Below are 19,987 nucleotides of genomic sequence, written 5' to 3' on the forward strand. Positions count from 1 at the left end.
AGTTGTTTTGCTGAAGAAGTACGAAAGTTTGGGTCTAGCATTGCTTGAAGATTATAATCTGAGTCTTTTAGCTAAATGGCAATGGAGGTTTATATCTCAAAGCGGGTAATTGTTGGCGAAAGTGATAAAGGCTCTTCATGGCAGGGGCAATTATAAGAGTTATGTTCTAGTTAAAGCTAATGCATGTGGTACATGGAAGCAAGTTGCAATGCTAGGTGAGAATTTGAGGAAGAAGAATATTCATTTGGAATAACTGATAAGAGGTATTATGGGAGACGGGTGTGAAATCAGGTTTTGGCCTTATTTGTGGATTGATTAGAACCGCTTTCAGTTCTGCTCCCAGACCTGTTTAGAATTGAAGCGGTGAAAGACACAAAAATTGCAGATCGAATCAGTTGGCTCAATGGGGCAAGTTGTGCTCATTGGGACTGGTTATGTGACCCAGCATCATAGGAGGAACTGGACCAACTAAACAAGTGCAAGGATTTATTGCTTCAAGTCAACAGTATTTTGGGTATGAAGGATAAATGGATCTGGGACGGAGATGGTACTGGAGTATTTTCGGTTAAGTCTCTAAGAAGAAAAATGATTAACAAACGTAGGTTTCGCCTCAATGTAAGTTTAGATGAAACAATTGGTTACCTTTAAAAGTTAATGTATTTGGTGGGAGGGCGTTGTTAATTCGTCTTCCAACTAAGGATGCTTTAACCAAAAGGAAGGTGAATGTAGGAAATAATTTATGTCCATTTTGTGAGGATGGAGAGTATTAGACGATATATAGAATATTTTGTATTTATTGTGAATATTGTGTTAAATATAGAATTATCACACTAATGTAATCTATATATACTATTGAGATATGGAATAACAGGGACGAGGATTTTTCCCTACTTTCATGGTATCAAGAGACCGCCCTTCTCTCTAAAATATCGATCCTCTTTCTGCCGCCCACCCTTCTGCCATCGTCTGCAACCACTTTGCAGCCATCCTCCCACAACTATTTCATCTCTTCCTCACTATACTTGTTCAATGGATCCCAAAAATCACCCCGCTATTACCGTCACCAACATCAAAGCCCATATCCCGGTAACCCTCGAACTGGAGACGAGTCAATATGCTACTTGGGCAGAGTTATTCAAGATCCATTGCCGTGTTTATCAGGTCGTTGATCACCTATCTCCTCGCAAAGAGACCGATAAAGATAAAGAAAAGGATTCAGCCGGATCTACATCGGATGACAACTGGGATCGTCTCGATGCCATAGTCCTTCAGTGGATCTATGGCACCATCTCTAGTGACCTCCTGAGCACTATCATACGTCCCGATTCCACAGCGGCTTATGCATGGACGGCTATTAAAAGTATATTCCATGACAATCAAACCACACGAGCAGTTTATCTGGAACGCAAGTTTGCCAACGTTCGTCTCGACTCTTTCCTCAACATGCCATCTTATTGTCAAGAGGTAAAAGTTCTTTCCGATCAACTTGCAAATGTCGGGTCACCTGTCACCGAACAAAAACTTGTTATTCAATTGCTATCGGGTCTCACCGAAGCCTATGGAGGCATCGCTTCCATCATCCAAAATACCAAACCTTTGCCGACTTTCTACGAAGCTAGGTCTCAATTGTGTCTCGAAGAAACTACCAAAGCTAATCGAGTTTCTACTGATGCGGCATTTCACACTTCCCATCCACCAAACTACCCTCAATCAACAGGTGCTCATCCACCCTCTCAACCTAACAACCGTGGTGGACGAACCCGTGGACGTGGCCGCGGCCGTGGACGCGGTTCCTCCTACTCCACTAATCAGACTCAATCACAAAACTACAATCCTAAAAACAATTACCTTAACACCCAACCCGCTCCACACTGGCCACATACCCAGCCGCAATGGCCCAATACCCACAACAGCCCATCCCCTACCTGGCCTATATCCTACAACCATTCCACCCATTCACCAGGCCCAAACAGCCCATACCCTACCTGGCCTGCCCCACCCTGTCCGTATCCCACCGCCCTAGCGCCATCCCTACGACCCACTTATAATGGCCCACCTTCGTACCCCAGCCCGCATCAAGGTTTACTAGGCTCACTTCCGCAACAGTCACAAGTGTACGCTGCTTCTAAGCACACATGCACTCCGACTGAATTGGATCAAGCTTTTAATGCAATGTCTCTGCATCCACCCGATCAAACCTGGTACATGGATACCGGTGCAACAGGTACTATGACGAATAACTCTAACAATCTTACTTCTTGTTTTAATAAAGTGTATACACGAAACATTACAGTTGGAGATGGCACTTCAATTCCAGTCCATGCGGTTGGGAATCATACTTTACCACCACCCTTTCCAAATTTTCAATTAAATAATATCTTGTTAAAAACTTAATTTCGGTCCGTCGGTTCACCACCGACAATCATGTTTCTATAGAATTTGATCCTTTTGGTTTTGTTGTGAAGGATCTCCGAACCCGGACACCGCTTCTCAGATGTAACAGTACCGGTGATCTTTACCCGCTCCATTTCTCCTCAAGCAACCAAGCTCAAGTCTCTCCCGCCTCCACTTTTTTGGCCGTGTCTAAAGATACTTGGCATCAACGTCTTGGACACCCCGGCAATAATATTTTTAGTTTTTTGAAACCTTGTTTACCATCTTTATCTAATAATGTTAAGACTTTATCTATTTGCCAATCTTGTGTATTTGGAAAAGAGACAAAACTTCCATCTCATGATTCGAATACTTATACTTCTTTACCTTTTGATATCATACACAGTGATTTGTGGACGTCTCCAGTTTTATCCTCGAATGGTTGTCGATACTTATACTTCTTTATCCTCGAATGGTTGTCGATATTACCTTTTATTTTTAGATGATAAAACTAATTTCTTATGGACCTATGCTATTGCCCACAAGTCACAGGTGTACACAAAATTTCTAGAATTCCACAACTTATTACAACTCAATTTAATACCTCTATTAAATCTTTTCAATGTGACAATGGTGGTGAATATAACAATAGTTCGTTTCACCAATTTTGCAAAACCAATGGCATGATTTTTCGTTTTTCGTGCCCATATACCTCCTCTCAAAATGGAAAAGCGGAACGCAAAATCCGCTCCATTAATAACATCATGCGAACCATTTTGTCCCATTCCTCCGTACCTAAGACGTTTTGGCATCATGCACTCGAACACGCCACATACCTTCTCAATATCTTACCAACCAAAGTTCTCCAAAACTCAACACCTACACTTCACCTATATAATCGGGTACCGACATACGAACATCTACGTGTGTTCGGGTGTCTTTGTTACCCTCTCCTCCCTTCCTCTACCATTCATAAACTAGCCGACCGTTCGGTCCCTTGTGTTTTTCTAGGATACCCTTCTAATCATCGTGGTTATAAATGTTATAATTTAACAACCAATCAAATCCAAATATCTCGAGATGTTCTGCTTGATGAACATGTTTTCCCTTTTAAAACCCATCATTCTACACCTCCCACCTATGACTTTCTAACAAACAGCTTTCATCCTTTCTTTTGGGATTCTATTTCCACAGCTAACTCCCAACATCACTACCTAAACAGATGGGCATGAATATTGTTCGGAGTATGTGGATCTTTCGACACAAAAAGCGTGCCGACGGTACGCTAGAACGATACAAAGCTCGCCTCGTGTGTGATGGGCGTTCTCAACAAGTAGGTGTTGATTGTGGAGAAACTTTCAGTCCGGTAGTCAAACCGGCAACTATACGAACGGTTTTAAGCATAGCTATCTCTAAGCCATGGCCAATTCACCAACTTGATGTTAAAAATGCATTTCTTCATGGAAATCTTGGCGAAACCGTGTACATGCATCAACCTATGGGGTTTCGAGATTCACGTTATCCGAATCATGTATGTTTATTGAAAAAGTCTCTGTACGGCCTTAAACAAGCGCTAAGAGCGTGGTACCAACGGTTCGCCGATTTTGTTTCGACTATTGGCTTTCGTCACAGTCAATGCGACCACTCCTTATTTATATTTAAGGAGGGCAATCACATGGCATTCATCTTACTATATGTGGATGATATTTTACTAGTCACTTCCACTGATACATTGCGTGATCGTTTTATGGCCCTACTGATCTCGAATGAATTTGCGATGACAAACTTGGGTCCGATCAGTTACTTTCTCGGCTTATCGGTTACTCACTACCCGAAATCTTTATTTCTTTCACAAGAAAAATATGCGATGGAAATTCTTGAACGAGCCGGTTTAGCCGATTGTAACCCAGCTGCTACACCAGTTGACACTCAACAAAAGCTCAGCAGCAAGTCGGGCACCCCTTTAGACGATATCACCTAATATAGAAGGCTTGTTGGATCCTTACAATATTTGACATTCACGAGACCGGATATCTCATACGCCGTTCAACAAGTATGTATACATATGCACGCCCCGACCACAACGCACATGCATGCCCTTAAACGAATATTAAGGTACGTCAAAGGCACTTTATCATTTGGGCTTCACCTTCATGCATCCTCCCTCAGCTCGTTAATTTCCTACACGGATGCGGACTGGGGAGGTTGTCCCGATATGCGTCGTTCTACATCCGGATATTGTGTCTACATGGGTGATAACTTGCTTTCGTGGTCTTCCAAACGGCAACCTACTCTGTCTAGATCTAGTGCCGAAGCGGAATACCGCGGTGTCGCAAACGTCGTCTCAGAAATATGTTGGCTTAGAAATTTGCTTCTCGAATTACACCATCCTCCTACTCATGCCACGCTTTGTCACACCCCCAAAATCCACCTGCGGAGCACCACCGCTTGGGAGCGTGACTGACCAGAATCAAGCCACCAATTATATCAAACATAGCATTTAATAATAATAAAAGACATAATTGGTGTTCAAAACCAAACACTGTTTAAGTAGCGGAAGCATTAAATGTAACACCCAAAACATAAGTATCAATGTGTGAATGTAAAAGTGTTTAATAAGCATTCACGAGTTCTTGTCCACAACGACCCGCTTCTCCTCTGGTGCAAGCTCCAAGTATACCTATGGTCCTGCAAGGCATGCAGCAAATAATCAACAAACTAGTTGAGCGAGTTCACTGAAAGTAAGTTCATAACGTAATGCATAAGAATGGCTAGTGGGGGCTTCCCATACTAGTGTGTACTAAAGGTGGGGGCTTCCCATGTTTGTCCTGGCTAATGAGGGCTTCTCATTAACGGTACTTACTAGACTAACTTCCGACCATGTGTTCTTCTTTACCGAGAACAGGAAAACGTACAGGGTCACGTAGGCTTTACGTGACGTGCCCTTCCCCGAGGACAGTGGTACGCGTGGGGGGCTACGTAGGCTTTACGCAGCGTGGCCTTCCGACCTGGAAGCCAGTGAATGGTATTGGGTTACGTAGGCTTTACGTAACGTGTCCTTCCCGACCCGGGAGACATATGGCAAATATACTGGGTTACGTAGGCTTTACGTAACGTGTCCTGACTAACCTGAGGACGATGGTCTATAGTCTGGTATATGCGTAAGTACGAGTAACTCCTTTTACAATATCATATCCAACCCAATTCCCAACCCGGGAATCCCATGCCTTGGCTGTGTGAACTCACCTTGGTTTGCTCGGCAGATAAACAATTAAAAGACTCTTGAACTAACAGTGGTCAACCACGTCCTAACAGGGTTACCATACAAGTCAGGTTCGGTTCAAATATTGCACGTATGTATCATACAGGTGAACACGTTGTTAGCACGTAATTATCATGGCAACCACGTATGTATATCTTAGCAACCCGAAATCAGTCAAACAATATGGTTAACATGTGTGAAGTAGAACAAGCCCAATAACATGCATAAGAGATCCAACATCAATTGATCCAAACATATAACAACTCAAGCATAGTGGTCTCGGCCCAAATAAATAAAACACGATAGTGGACTTGTGCGATCCAATAATGTGAACGGCCCACATAGATGACTTGTGCGGTCCGACAGGTCTTGCCCGATCGAGTCAGGTTGTGCGATTTGCCTTTGGGCCTTGAGGCCCAAATCAGTTAACAGATCACAGCCAGCTTGTGCGACCCGACTGATCTTGTACGCTCAGGTTGGGTTGTACGAAGCATCATGGGCTGTCCGGCCCAATAGTTCAAACCCGTGTGACCCAAATACGTTTTGTGCGATTAGGAGTCCTTGTGCGACCGGGTTTCCTTGTGTGATCAGGCCGGCTTTGTGCGATGGACCTCTTGATCGTACAAGAGACCTTGTGTGACCCATTAACTAATTACCAAGAATTATGCATAACAGTTACAATCTAAATCAATCCCTTTTTGATTAATTCAATAGTTTCCAACTTTAGTAATTATCAATCAACAGTTTCCAATCGTTTACTTAGCATAGAACCGATCAAACAATGGCAATTACCCTTTAATCCATATGAACAATAACACGTTCCTAACTCATTCATACCGTCAATCTAAATCATTAAACAATACTACGATCATTGTTATAGCAGCCATAAACACATCACAACTAACATGCATCCGGTTTAAACAAAATCATGAAAGCATCATATACGATTATCTATGTTGATCCACGCACACAAACATGTAAACCGATTCATCAAGAACACCATATCCCATCCATTTACATCACAATTCAATATACATCATGTCCCTAAATCGACATATGATACAGTAGATCAAACATTATTCAACACATAATCAACAATCAAAACACTAACCAGTTAGGATGGGTAAACGAGGGTTGATCCAACTTGTGATCTTGGTGCCGTCGGATTCCAAGGTAACCGAGAGAGAGAGAGTTTGTGTGTGTTGCCGAGATTGAAAACTAAAAACCCTAGTTGTGTATGTGAGCATGTACGTAGAGGAGGTGTGGGCCGAACCCCACATGGGCCGCCCTATTGGTCCACGTACAAGAATGAGGCCCAACGGCCTTGTGCGAGTGGTGTGTATGATGTGCGGTTCAAGTTATTAACATTTATATATATACAAAACACACGATAACAAAACGTTTATTAAATCCAAACATATAATCCAGTTCACATATGCACGTAGCGTTACAAAAAGCGAGTCTAAAGTTCGAGTTGTCACATTATCCCCAACTAATTGGAAATTTCGTCCCGAAATTTGGTATGCACTCACTGAGGAAGCTAGGTAAACTGTACTGTTCACTGGTTTTCCTGGGGTGTCACATCCTCCCCCCGTTGATCTGGAATTTCGTCCCGAAATTCTGAAGTAGTAGCTTCAGCCTCAGTAGTGGTTGCCTGGTTCCCGAATAAATGGGGGTACTTTTCTGTCATCCTGTCTTCGCGTTCCCAGGTGTACTCTGGGCCACGTTTGGAGTTCCAACGAACTCGGACAAGAGGGATTCTCTTGTGTTTGAGGACCTTCACATCCCGGTCCGTGATTTCTACTGGTTCCTCGACGAACTGCAACCGCTCGTCGATAGTGAGTTCCTTAAAAGGAATGATGAGATTTTCATCTGATAGGCACTTCTTTAAGTTCGATACATGAAAGACATTGTGAACTGCCCCGAGTTCAGCTGGTAGGTTTAACTTGTAGGCTACCTTGCCAATCTTTTCTATAATTTCAAATGGTCCGACGTACCGCGGATTCAGTTTACCCCGTTTGCCAAAACGAACCACACCCTTCCAGGGTGAGACTTTCAATAAAACCCGGTCCCCGACCTCGAATTCCAACGGCTTTCTACGCTTGTCCGCGTAGGCTTTCTGACGGTCGCGTGCTGCCGCCATGCGTTGTCGTATCTGTGCTATCTTTTCTGTGGCGTCCACAACAATCTCTGGACCCGTGATCTGACTATCTCCCACCTCTGCCCAACAGAGAGGTGACCGGCATTTACGCCCGTACAATGCCTCGAATGGAGCGGCTTGAATGCTGGTATGGTAACTGTTATTGTAAGAAAACTCCACCAAAGGGAGGTGCTTTTCCCAGCCGTTGCCGAAGTCAATAACGCATGCCCGAAGCATGTCTTCAAGAGTTTGAATCGTTCGCTCAGACTGCCCATCCGTCTGAGGGTGATATGCTGTGCTCATGTCTAACCTTGAGCCAAAAGATTTGTGCATTGCTTGCCAAAGTTCTGACGTGAATCGTGCGTCGCGATCCGAAATGATAGATGTGGGCACCCCGTGCCTCGAAACAACTTCTTTAAGATATACGTCTGCGAGAGTGGAGAACTTATCCGTTTCCTTTATAGGTAGGAAGTGTGCAGACTTGGTGAGTCGATCCACGATGACCCATATCGTATCGTTTCCACGCTGGGATCTAGGTAGGCCTGTAACGAAATCCATGGAAATTTCTTCCCATTTCCATTGAGGTATCTTAGGCTGCTGCAGTAGGCCAGCTGGTTTCTGATATTCGACCTTGACTCTCGCACAGGTCAAGCATTTTCCAACGTACGTAGCAATGTGGGCCTTCATACTAGGCCACCAATAAGTAGTACTGATGTCGTGGTACATTTTATCCGACCCTGGATGTACCGAATAGCGGGACTTGTGTGCTTCGTCCATCACAAGTTCGCGTAAACCGCCATAAAGTGGGACCCAAATCCGCCCCGTTACATAGTAGGCGCCGTCTGCCTTTTGTTCCATTTGTTGTCGTGAGCCGCGTAAGGCTTCAGCCTTGACGTTTTCGGGCTTCAATGCTTCTACCTGAGCATTTCGTATCTGTGCTGGAAGGCTAGACTGAATCGTAAGCTGTAGCGCTCGCACGCGCCGTGGTAGAGTGTCTTTCCGACTGAGGGCGTCAGCCACAACATTGGCCTTGCCTGGATGGTACTTGATAGCGCATTCGTAGTCGTTAAGTAGTTCAACCCATCTTCGTTGACGCATGTTCAAATCCTTTTGCTTAAGGATATGCTCGAGACTCCTGTGATCGGTGTAAATCGTGCACCTGGTACCGTACAGGTAGTGTCGCCATATCTTAAGCGCGAAAACAACAGCTCCCAGCTCTAAATCGTGCGTTGTGTAGTTCCGTTCGTGAATCTTGAGCTGACGTGAAGCGTAAGCAATAATCTTGTCGCGCTGCATTAACACACATCCCAGTCCCCGAATGGATGCATCACAATAAACCACGAAGTCTTCTGTGCCCTCTGGCAGTGAAAGAATAGGTGCGCTGCAAAGCCTATCCTTTAAGTGCTGAAAAGCAGTCTCCTGGGGCTCTCCCCAGCGATAGGTAACACCCTTCTGTGTCAGTAGCGTAAGTGGCTGAGCAATCTTCGAAAAGTCTCTAATAAACCGTCTGTAGTAACCTGCCAGACCCAAGAATTGTCGTATTTCCGTCGGCGTACGCGGTGCAGGCCAGTTTCTGATCGAGTCTACCTTGGACGGATCGACATGGATCCCATCCCTGTTTACCACATGGCCTAAGAAGTGGACTTCACGAAGCCAGAAGTCACATTTAGAAAGCTTGGCGTACAGCTGTTCCTTCCGAAGGAGTTCCAAAATCAGGCGAAGATGCTGCTCGTGTTCCTCCTGACTCTTGGAGTAAATCAGAATGTCGTCGATGAAAACTATGACGAACTTGTCGAGATAGGGTTTGCACATCCTGTTCATGAGGTCCATAAATGCGGCAGATGTGTTCAATAATATCAAACCATCCATCATATCAAGCATAAAGTATAGTAGTTAAAATAATTCATAAAACCCAATACGATTGATGTTCCAACCAAACTTTGTTTGAGTAACAGAGACATAATAATGAAAACCCAAAATAAGTTATAAGTTCAAATATCGTTCATAGCGTCTCCTCGTCCTAACACGAAAGCTCGACCTCTTGCCTCGTTGCCATTGTTGTTGTTGTTCCCGTTGCCCTGGTTATTGTTGTGGTTCTGATTCTGGTTCAACTGAGGGCAATCGCGCTTGTAATGACCTTCTGCTCCACACTGGAAACATCCCCGGTTTCCACGCTGTGGCTGCTGCTGTTGTGGGTTCTGTGGAGCTGGTTGTTGCGGTTGCTGGTCCTGATTTGCAGGCCGTGGGCTCCTACAGTCTTTGGCCTCGTGCCCCATCTTGAGACACCTTTGGCAACGACCCTTGTTGCACTGTCCGCTGTGATGTCTGTTGCAGTTGTGACACTTGGGGTGAACTCCCTGATATCTTTTCTGTCTAGAACCACCAGAGGATTGCTGGCTGGGACTCTGGTAGTGGTCAGTCTTCTGCTGCTGAGTTTGAGACTGAACAGATGCTGAACCTTTACTGGAATCTCCATCCCATTTTCTTTTACTGTCACCAGAAGTAGCAGGAGTAACTGAGGTGGTGACGTTAGCAGTAGCATTAACACGCTTAGGCAGTTTATTCTGATCCACTGCCTGATCAGTGATACGGTGAGCGAGACGCTGGATTTCCTGAATATTTTCGAGATTAGCCGACGTCACGTGGCTCTGAATTTCTGGCGCCAATCCCTTGAGATATAACTCAATGCGCTTGTAGGGAGGGTCCACCATAGTTGGACACAGAACGGCCAGCTCATTCGACCGTTTGGTATATGCTTCGATTTCCGATCCAACCATTTTCAAGTTATACAGCTCGTCTTCCAGCTTGTGAATATCTTCCCGCGTGCAATACTCACGCTTAATGAGTTCCTTGAAATCGTTCCATGGGGTGGCGTTAGCAGCTGCCAACCCTAAGATCTGGACTTGGGCATTCCACCAAGTCAGTGCTATCCCTTCCAAAGTACCAGTAGCAAACTTGACCTTGCGAGCCTCAGGGCACTCGCACATTTCAAATACTGATTCTAGCTTCTCGAACCAGTGGAGGAGTCCAACCGCTCCTTCTGTGCCGCTGAAAGAGTTTGGACGACAGTCCATGAAGTTCTTGAACGTGCAGACAGGCTGCTGCGCGTGTTGACCTATTGTGTACGAGTAGGGCAAAGTTTAAATACAAAAGCTAGTTTAGGAGTGTAGGATCTAAAGACCCTAGCGTAAGTTATAACTACAGGTTATCCTACCTGCTTGAGCAGCCGCAAGTGCCGCTGTGACTTGGGCTTGAACGAGAGCCTCTAGCTGGGCTTGTGTCATGTTGATTCTTCCAGACATGATCTTCATAGTAACAAGTAGCATACGTAAGAAGGGTTCGCGAATAGGGCGATGACAGAAAAGCGTAGGCATATAGGTGTTCTCATGAAATCAAAGCATGTGTATCTAAGCGTAATGCGAGCAAAGTTCTAAACAATTCTAGCATACAGGCAATAAACATAAACCTTATTACCTAGGATGTCGAGTCTTGCACGTGGAGCGAAGCGTCGTTGTGGATCGTTGAGAGCACTGTTCTGGTTATAGTCCGGTTTTAATAAAAACGTTTTCCCATATTAAAACCAAGTTCTCTATAACCAATGGCTCTGATACCAATCTGTCACACCCCCAAAATCCACCTGCGGAGCACCACCGCTTGGGAGCGTGACTGACCAGAATCAAGCCACCAATTATATCAAACATAGCATTTAATAATAATAAAAGACATAATTGGTGTTCAAAACCAAACACTGTTTAAGTAGCGGAAGCATTAAATGTAACACCCAAAACATAAGTATCAATGTGTGAATGTAAAAGTGTTTAATAAGCATTCACGAGTTCTTGTCCACAACGACCCGCTTCTCCTCTGGTGCAAGCTCCAAGTATACCTATGGTCCTGCAAGGCATGCAGCAAATAATCAACAAACTAGTTGAGCGAGTTCACTGAAAGTAAGTTCATAACGTAATGCATAAGAATGGCTAGTGGGGGCTTCCCATACTAGTGTGTACTAAAGGTGGGGGCTTCCCATGTTTGTCCTGGCTAATGAGGGCTTCTCATTAACGGTACTTACTAGACTAACTTCCGACCATGTGTTCTTCTTTACCGAGAACAGGAAAACGTACAGGGTCACGTAGGCTTTACGTGACGTGCCCTTCCCCGAGGACAGTGGTACGCGTGGGGGGCTACGTAGGCTTTACGCAGCGTGGCCTTCCGACCTGGAAGCCAGTGAATGGTATTGGGTTACGTAGGCTTTACGTAACGTGTCCTTCCCGACCCGGGAGACATATGGCAAATATACTGGGTTACGTAGGCTTTACGTAACGTGTCCTGACTAACCTGAGGACGATGGTCTATAGTCTGGTATATGCGTAAGTACGAGTAACTCCTTTTACAATATCATATCCAACCCAATTCCCAACCCGGGAATCCCATGCCTTGGCTGTGTGAACTCACCTTGGTTTGCTCGGCAGATAAACAATTAAAAGACTCTTGAACTAACAGTGGTCAACCACGTCCTAACAGGGTTACCATACAAGTCAGGTTCGGTTCAAATATTGCACGTATGTATCATACAGGTGAACACGTTGTTAGCACGTAATTATCATGGCAACCACGTATGTATATCTTAGCAACCCGAAATCAGTCAAACAATATGGTTAACATGTGTGAAGTAGAACAAGCCCAATAACATGCATAAGAGATCCAACATCAATTGATCCAAACATATAACAACTCAAGCATAGTGGTCTCGGCCCAAATAAATAAAACACGATAGTGGACTTGTGCGATCCAATAATGTGAACGGCCCACATAGATGACTTGTGCGGTCCGACAGGTCTTGCCCGATCGAGTCAGGTTGTGCGATTTGCCTTTGGGCCTTGAGGCCCAAATCAGTTAACAGATCACAGCCAGCTTGTGCGACCCGACTGATCTTGTACGCTCAGGTTGGGTTGTACGAAGCATCATGGGCTGTCCGGCCCAATAGTTCAAACCCGTGTGACCCAAATACGTTTTGTGCGATTAGGAGTCCTTGTGCGACCGGGTTTCCTTGTGTGATCAGGCCGGCTTTGTGCGATGGACCTCTTGATCGTACAAGAGACCTTGTGTGACCCATTAACTAATTACCAAGAATTATGCATAACAGTTACAATCTAAATCAATCCCTTTTTGATTAATTCAATAGTTTCCAACTTTAGTAATTATCAATGAACAGTTTCCAATCGTTTACTTAGCATAGAACCGATCAAACAATGGCAATTACCCTTTAATCCATATGAACAATAACACGTTCCTAACTCATTCATACCGTCAATCTAAATCATTAAACAATACTACGATCATTGTTATAGCAGCCATAAACACATCACAACTAACATGCATCCGGTTTAAACAAAATCATGAAAGCATCATATACGATTATCTATGTTGATCCACGCACACAAACATGTAAACCGATTCATCAAGAACACCATATCCCATCCATTTACATCACAATTCAATATACATCATGTCCCTAAATCGACATATGATACAGTAGATCAAACATTATTCAACACATAATCAACAATCAAAACACTAACCAGTTAGGATGGGTAAACGAGGGTTGATCCAACTTGTGATCTTGGTGCCGTCGGATTCCAAGGTAACCGAGAGAGAGAGAGTTTGTGTGTGTTGCCGAGATTGAAAACTAAAAACCCTAGTTGTGTATGTGAGCATGTACGTAGAGGAGGTGTGGGCCGAACCCCACATGGGCCGCCCTATTGGTCCACGTACAAGAATGAGGCCCAACGGCCTTGTGCGAGTGGTGTGTATGATGTGCGGTTCAAGTTATTAACATTTATATATATACAAAACACACGATAACAAAACGTTTATTAAATCCAAACATATAATCCAGTTCACATATGCACGTAGCGTTACAAAAAGCGAGTCTAAAGTTCGAGTTGTCACACGCTTGTTTATTGTGATAATGTTGGTACAATTTACCTCACGGGCAATCCCGTTCAACACCAACGTACCAAGCATATCAAAATGGATATTCATTTCGTACGTGAAAAGGTGGCTAAGGGGCTGGTTCGAGTTCTCCATGTACCGTCTCGTTATCAGATAGCCGACATATTTACCAAGGGGTTACCCAAGATTCTCTTCGAAGACTTTCGCTCCAGTCTCAACATCCGTCACCCTCCCGTCTCGACTGCGGGGGAGTATTAGACGATATATAGAATATTTTGTATTTATTGTGAATATTGTATTAAATATACAATTATCACACTAATGTAATCTATATATACTATTGAGATATGGAATAACAGGGACGAGGATTTTTCCCTACTTTCAGAGAGGAGACGAAAGACCATTTCTTTAATGGCTGCATTTTTTCTCTTGGGATTTGGATGGAGGTAGCCAGCTAGTGCCGCATACCACAACTCATAGCCTTTTCCTTCAAAGATATCCTATGCATCCAAGATACTCTTGTTGGTTTTGGTACTAGAAAGAAACTTATCTACACAGTTTTACTTCTATCTTGTTGGGCAATTTGGAAGGCGAGCAATGAGTATATTTTCAATGCTAAAAAGACGAATCCCAGGAATGTTATTAATGAGCTGAAAGCTCTCAGATTGTTATGAATTATAGGTAGAGCTCAGTTCAGGTGGATGAAGCAAAGTGGAGTGATTTTAATTTCATGTAATGTTCTAGTTTTGTCTCTTCATTATGTAAGTGTTGGTTTGCTAGCATCTTGCTAGTGTTTGTGGTTATAAAATTTGCCTTTCAAAAAAAAAAAAAGACCAATAGTATCTATTTTCATATTATCTTTACGGTTTTTTGACGTGATATTACCTAGATATATTTAACATCCGCTACATCTATTATCTATATTAAAACAAAACACTTTGGTGCCACTTGGCATTATTTTAATCCTCTAATTGCCACCTGGCAACTTAATAATCCTCACAATTGTGATTTGAGCGGCAATATACATCGATTGGAGAAGCTTCTCACATACGCTTCTTTTATACTCTCTTTCTCTCTCTCTCATTCTCTCATAATCGATTAAACCATTAATCTGAAACCCTAAGTGGCGATTCCGCTCCTGACCATTTCAATCGATCATGTGCGAAGAGGTACAATCAATCTTGAATAATCAATAGTGATCATCGACGGTATTGAATCTGATATCTTCTTCTTTTATGATTGATTGAATGAAACATCGATGGTTTTGTTATGTATTGATTGAGTGAATGAATGTTATTTGAATATCAATTTTAGATTCTCTGTTTGTTATTGTTTTTTGACACACGATTTTGTTTTGTTAGGGTTTTAAAAGCTGATATCATGTTGTTTGTTTATATGATTTTGATTTTCACCTTCAGATGATGAATAGAAAAGGGTATGGCCTAGAACTGAGATGATACTGATACGAACGCGATTACTGTGGTTTGATTACCCTTGTGTCCTTCCTTCTTTGTTTCTTCTGTTCCCCCTTTTGCTATATTAGAGTTTTCGACAAGGCTATGATGAGTTTGAAGTTCTGATTAAATATTGTTGAATATGGCACCTTGGCTTGGCAGGGTTGAAGGATGGTAGATATTCATCTGCAACCTCCCTTGCAGCCATGGTGCTTTCATTTTTGTGTAAACTCTGAGCCAGATTGTAGCATCTTTCAGACGATCGAAGGGAATTCCGATAGCCTTAGGTAACTCTACACACTTAGAAATCTTCTCTTGCACAATTAGTTAGTTATAAGTTATCCATTGTGTTGCGAAATTAAATCTTATGAGGTATTTCTGTTTTAATGAGCTCAATTTCAGGGTGATAAGTAACAACCCGTGTAATACAACGCTTACATAATCTTAATAAAACGTAGATTTTCATTCTTATCTGCATAAAAATTTCTCACGAGTTTATTTATTTTTTACGTAGGGTGTTCTACGGGTAGCTCATAAGTTAGCGAAAGGCGTACTTTTAAAATCTGCAGAGAAGCTAAAGCCGTACATGATGCCAGCTTTGACATCTCTTGTGAATCATTAGATATGTACCATAAAGTTGTGGCTGCAGTATGTGACGGCACAACTGCTAATATCGAAAATAAGGATGATGATGAAGAACCGGTATGATTTCTATATCGTTTAACAAAGCGGTGGTCTTCTTATAGTATTTATGTGGTCTCTTTTTATTTCAGGCTAATGAGTGCAAATTGGAAAAGGGGTCCGTAGATGAGGTTCAGCAGGCATGCTATCTAGCTATTTTTTGTATTTTTATTTTTTTTTGTTTACTTCCATTTTATGAATTCTTATATATTATTATAATTTTGTTATAGGCTGATGAGAGCAAGCTTACAACAGCAACATCAGATCATGTGGACCAAGTATGTTATTTGGTATTTTAAATAATTTTTATAACATTTATTAATAAGTTCTAAAATAATTGTGAATTAGGTGGTAAAATCCGAGACGTGTCCTAAAGAAGAGGTAGACCCTACAGTGGAGAACAAATCTCCAAAATCAGTTATGAGTAACGGAGTAAATGAGACGGTTAAGGAAGAAGCATCAGTTGACCAAGAGTCAAAGAAACTAGAGGAAGAAAAAACTCAAGAATCGCTTAATAAATAAGACACTGACGATTATGATGCTGACAATTATGTTTTTTACAGTTATTTAAATATTATATTATATTTTAGGACTACTGTAATATTTTTTAATTTTTATTCGTTTTTACCTGTAAGTAATCTCTTAGAACGTTTGGTCTATTTGGTGTGCAGTGTGTGTGTTGCAAGACGACTTCATGGCTATGCTTTTGTTGATTGTAATGACAAGCGAGATGCTCAGGATGCCATCCACGAACTTGATGGTACTGTTATAATTACCTTTAGTATTCATATTTTACTTAATTTAAAGTTCCCGTCTATTAACCTGGGTTAGATTTATTAGTTTAGGAGTTCTCATATATTAATGACTAAACCAAATAAGAATGGGGGAGAGTAGAAATGTCCAATAACTTTAGAGGATCATGTGGTGGTGGCGGCGATGGCAATGTAGGGCATGGTGGAGGTCGTGGTCGCTCTAGAGTTACTGAAAGTTTAAACCGAGGTCATCAGGTGATTGTTTCTGCATATACATTTGTTGACACACCATATGGATGTATATATATTGTTACTAACACATAATATTGGCAGATGTATGGAAAAATGATTTCGATGATGTACCTGGGAGAAATTCTTCGTAGAGTTATGTAGGGTGCCTGAAGAGGCTGTCCTTTTTCTTGACACGCTGCCCCCGAAACTAAAAAGTCTGTTTGTGTTGAGGTATTTATATTACCATACTATTCATTTACGTATCTATTGAAGAATCCACATTGTCTTTATACATTTATAAATAGTCAAAAAAAAAAATGAAATAAAAAAAATGTCAAGGAAGTATAAGGGACAAAATTGGCAGGTTGTTCGGTTAACGGATCATAACATTTAAAGTTATGGTTTGGGTTGAGACACTTTGTGCCAACTGCCTAACGATCTATAGGTAGGTTTATGCATATTTAACCCAACTTTTATATTTATGTCTATGCAGGTCATCATATGTCCGAGTCTCGCTTACTACATCAAGGTAATCGTACCCATTGAGTATGATAGTTATATAATGGGCTTTGTTATTCTAGCGAGCAAATATTTTTGGAAAGGTAAAAATAGTTTTTTAAGTAAATATGAAATTTGATGTCAATTCCCTTTTTACAAACGATGCTTTAAATGTGCAACTCATGGAGCTGCTTGGAGCTCAGGTACTTTCATTTTTTATGACCCAGGTTAGTATTTATCAAAATTTGATATTTTTATTTAATTGAAGATTGGTTATATTTGAATCAATTAATAAATGACATGGATATTTGGAGTATTCTATGCACATGGATTCTCTTGTGAACCATTTTGGGGCATAAACTGGGATCTTATAATACTAATTAGTTATTTGGCCTGCAGTTATTCCTGGCTGGTGGATGACGGTCTAAAGTTATTTGAATCAATCGAGGCAGAGTATAACATCGTTCCGTCACTTGAGCATTACTGTTGCGTTTTAGATATGTTAGGGAGAGATGGTAGTGTGTCAGAAGCTTACGATTTTGTTGAAAGATTTGGGGAAAAGGTAATTATTTGAAAGTTTAGGGTTTACTTTTGGGCTCTTGCAGAACCCATGAGAATTTCGATTGGCGAAAGTTGTTGCGAGTAAGTTGGTTGAAATGGGTCTGATAAATAAGAATGCGGGTTATCATGCGTTGTTGTCAAATATATATCCGGGTTCTAAAAATTGCTATAAAATCATTTGTACAATAACATCTCAATACCTATAAAAAATGAATCAAAACATATTTACCTAAGTGAGAAAAATCATATTTTTATACGTTTATATTGAAAAGTTCTTTCATTACAAAGTTCATCTCATTGCCAGTATATATTATATGTTTGTGTTAAACCACCCGCGAAGCTCGCGGGATCTTAGGCTAGTAAACAATATAATATAACAACATTTAAACTAATAGTGATGCCATTTTAGATATAAGTTACAAGAACTTTAAATAATGGTATCTGAAAGTTTTTAGAATAGTTAAGGTAAATCAAGTATGAATAAAGAGAAAAAAAGATCTAGTTTTTTTTTTTAAAAAAGTATTAAATTACTGAGATTTTTTTTTGTATATTTTTAATATGGTGCATTGAATTCATGTTCATGCGCCTACATGACGTGTAATCGTTTTTTCTTGGCGAACAACTTTTGTGAACAAGTATGTGTGTCATGTGCCAACGCATCTAGCACATAATTAAGTATATATGTTAATAAGTAAAAACTTTTAGCGGTGCGAATTTAGAGAAAAAAAGCTACGTTTGATGTCTAATAGTTTCCACAAATACTTTCATCACATGTAACTTACATCGATTTATATTGACGTTTTGCAATATCAGTTATCCATAACAAGTATTCTAAAGATGAACCCAACATTTTCAATCAACCGTAACAACTGTTAAAGAGGGATCTGAGAGACTCACTATTTTTTTTTTTCAAATGTGAACCAGTTTTAAACCATCCTAATAAAAATTCACCAAAAGTATATTAGTATCCGTTTACAGAGAAAGTAATTGCTTGTTACTAGATACAATTTATTTGAGGTAGGTGAGTGGTGAAAGAACTCTAAAAAAATGAAAACGTGGAACAATAAGGCAATGACACTTGGATGAAAGCTTTTTTTAAGAGTAAAAGTTAAGCATAAAAATTATGACACGCAATCAATGTTTTAAAAACCGGTTTTTAAATTGTACCGGGTTAGGTTCAGAAATAGTTTAATTGGGTTGTACCAGGCGGTTCAACTGGGTTGACTAATTAACCCTATAAATTCATAAAATATTACTCAAAAACTAATCCAAAACTATATCATTTCATAATAAAAAATATTCTAAAAGTTAATGCATAATAAAAATAATCCAAAAATTCACTATTGTTACCATTTTAGGCGCTAGGTTTTTCTAAGAACGTAAATCGTCACCTTTTTGTGCCCATAAAAGATTAAAACTCCAAATTTTAACCTTTGACCCAGTACTGGTATACTGGTTTAAACTAGTATAACCCAATTTACCGGCGGTACAACTTCCTTACTGTTCTCTCAGTTTACCGGTAGGATTCGTGCCGGTAAGCTTCCGACATCCGGTTTAACCGGTTCAACCGGCCGGTATAAACCGGTTTTTAAAACATTGCACGCAATCCATACCTGTCCATATCGGGAATTCCTAAGAATTTTTATTTTAACCGCAAAAACTCTATATATAGGTTACCCTGAGAACGCTAAATATAGAGTTACCCTGTGAACGAATGAAAAAACCAATCAAAACCAATTTTTTTAATACAAATCTCATTGTAATTAAGATACAACATCAAAAAAAGATTTTACTTAATACAAACCTCATTGTAATTAAGATACAACATCAAAAAAAGATTTTACAACATCAAATATTTCATTTCTCCTTTCAAAATCACTCTTTTTAGATTATTTACACATGTGTAAATATAACAGATTTACACATGTGTAAATGGCAAACTTACACATGTGTAACTTTTCTTTATTTACGAGTTCACGTAAATTTAAACGTGTAAATTAAATTTCTAACATTGTATTCGGATAATAATGATAAGTGTAGAAAATTTTTTTGAATTTGAATTATTTTTGACCAAGTTGATCTC

The 19,987-nt window shown here is 40.9% G+C and overlaps 2 protein-coding genes across 3 annotated transcripts; both read left to right on the forward strand.

The window, feature by feature from the left end:
- Positions 1–1,029: 1,029 nt before the first annotated feature.
- Positions 1,030–2,394, forward strand: LOC110870042. Its single transcript, XM_022119240.1, has one exon. It carries the CDS (start codon positions 1,030–1,032, stop codon positions 2,392–2,394), a length of 1,365 nt encoding a protein of 454 aa, XP_021974932.1.
- A 13,353-nt stretch (positions 2,395–15,747) lies between these two features.
- On the forward strand, positions 15,748–16,422 carry LOC110871141. Of its 2 annotated transcripts, none has more exons than XM_022120073.2 (4): positions 15,748–15,883; positions 15,955–15,993; positions 16,093–16,140; positions 16,211–16,422. In XM_022120073.2, the coding sequence occupies exons 1-4, from the start codon at positions 15,806–15,808 to the stop codon at positions 16,382–16,384; spliced, it is 339 nt and encodes a 112-aa protein (XP_021975765.1). In that variant the 5' UTR covers positions 15,748–15,805; the 3' UTR covers positions 16,385–16,422. The 2 variants fall into 2 exon arrangements, with proteins under 2 accessions (XP_021975765.1, XP_021975764.1); XM_022120072.2 differs by having other exon boundaries at positions 15,955–16,002; positions 16,211–16,421.
- The last annotated feature ends 3,565 nt before the right edge of the window (positions 16,423–19,987 follow it).

The sequence above is a fragment of the Helianthus annuus genome, chromosome 10 (assembly GCF_002127325.2).
Source record: "Helianthus annuus cultivar XRQ/B chromosome 10, HanXRQr2.0-SUNRISE, whole genome shotgun sequence".
Lineage (NCBI taxonomy): Eukaryota > Viridiplantae > Streptophyta > Magnoliopsida > Asterales > Asteraceae > Helianthus > Helianthus annuus.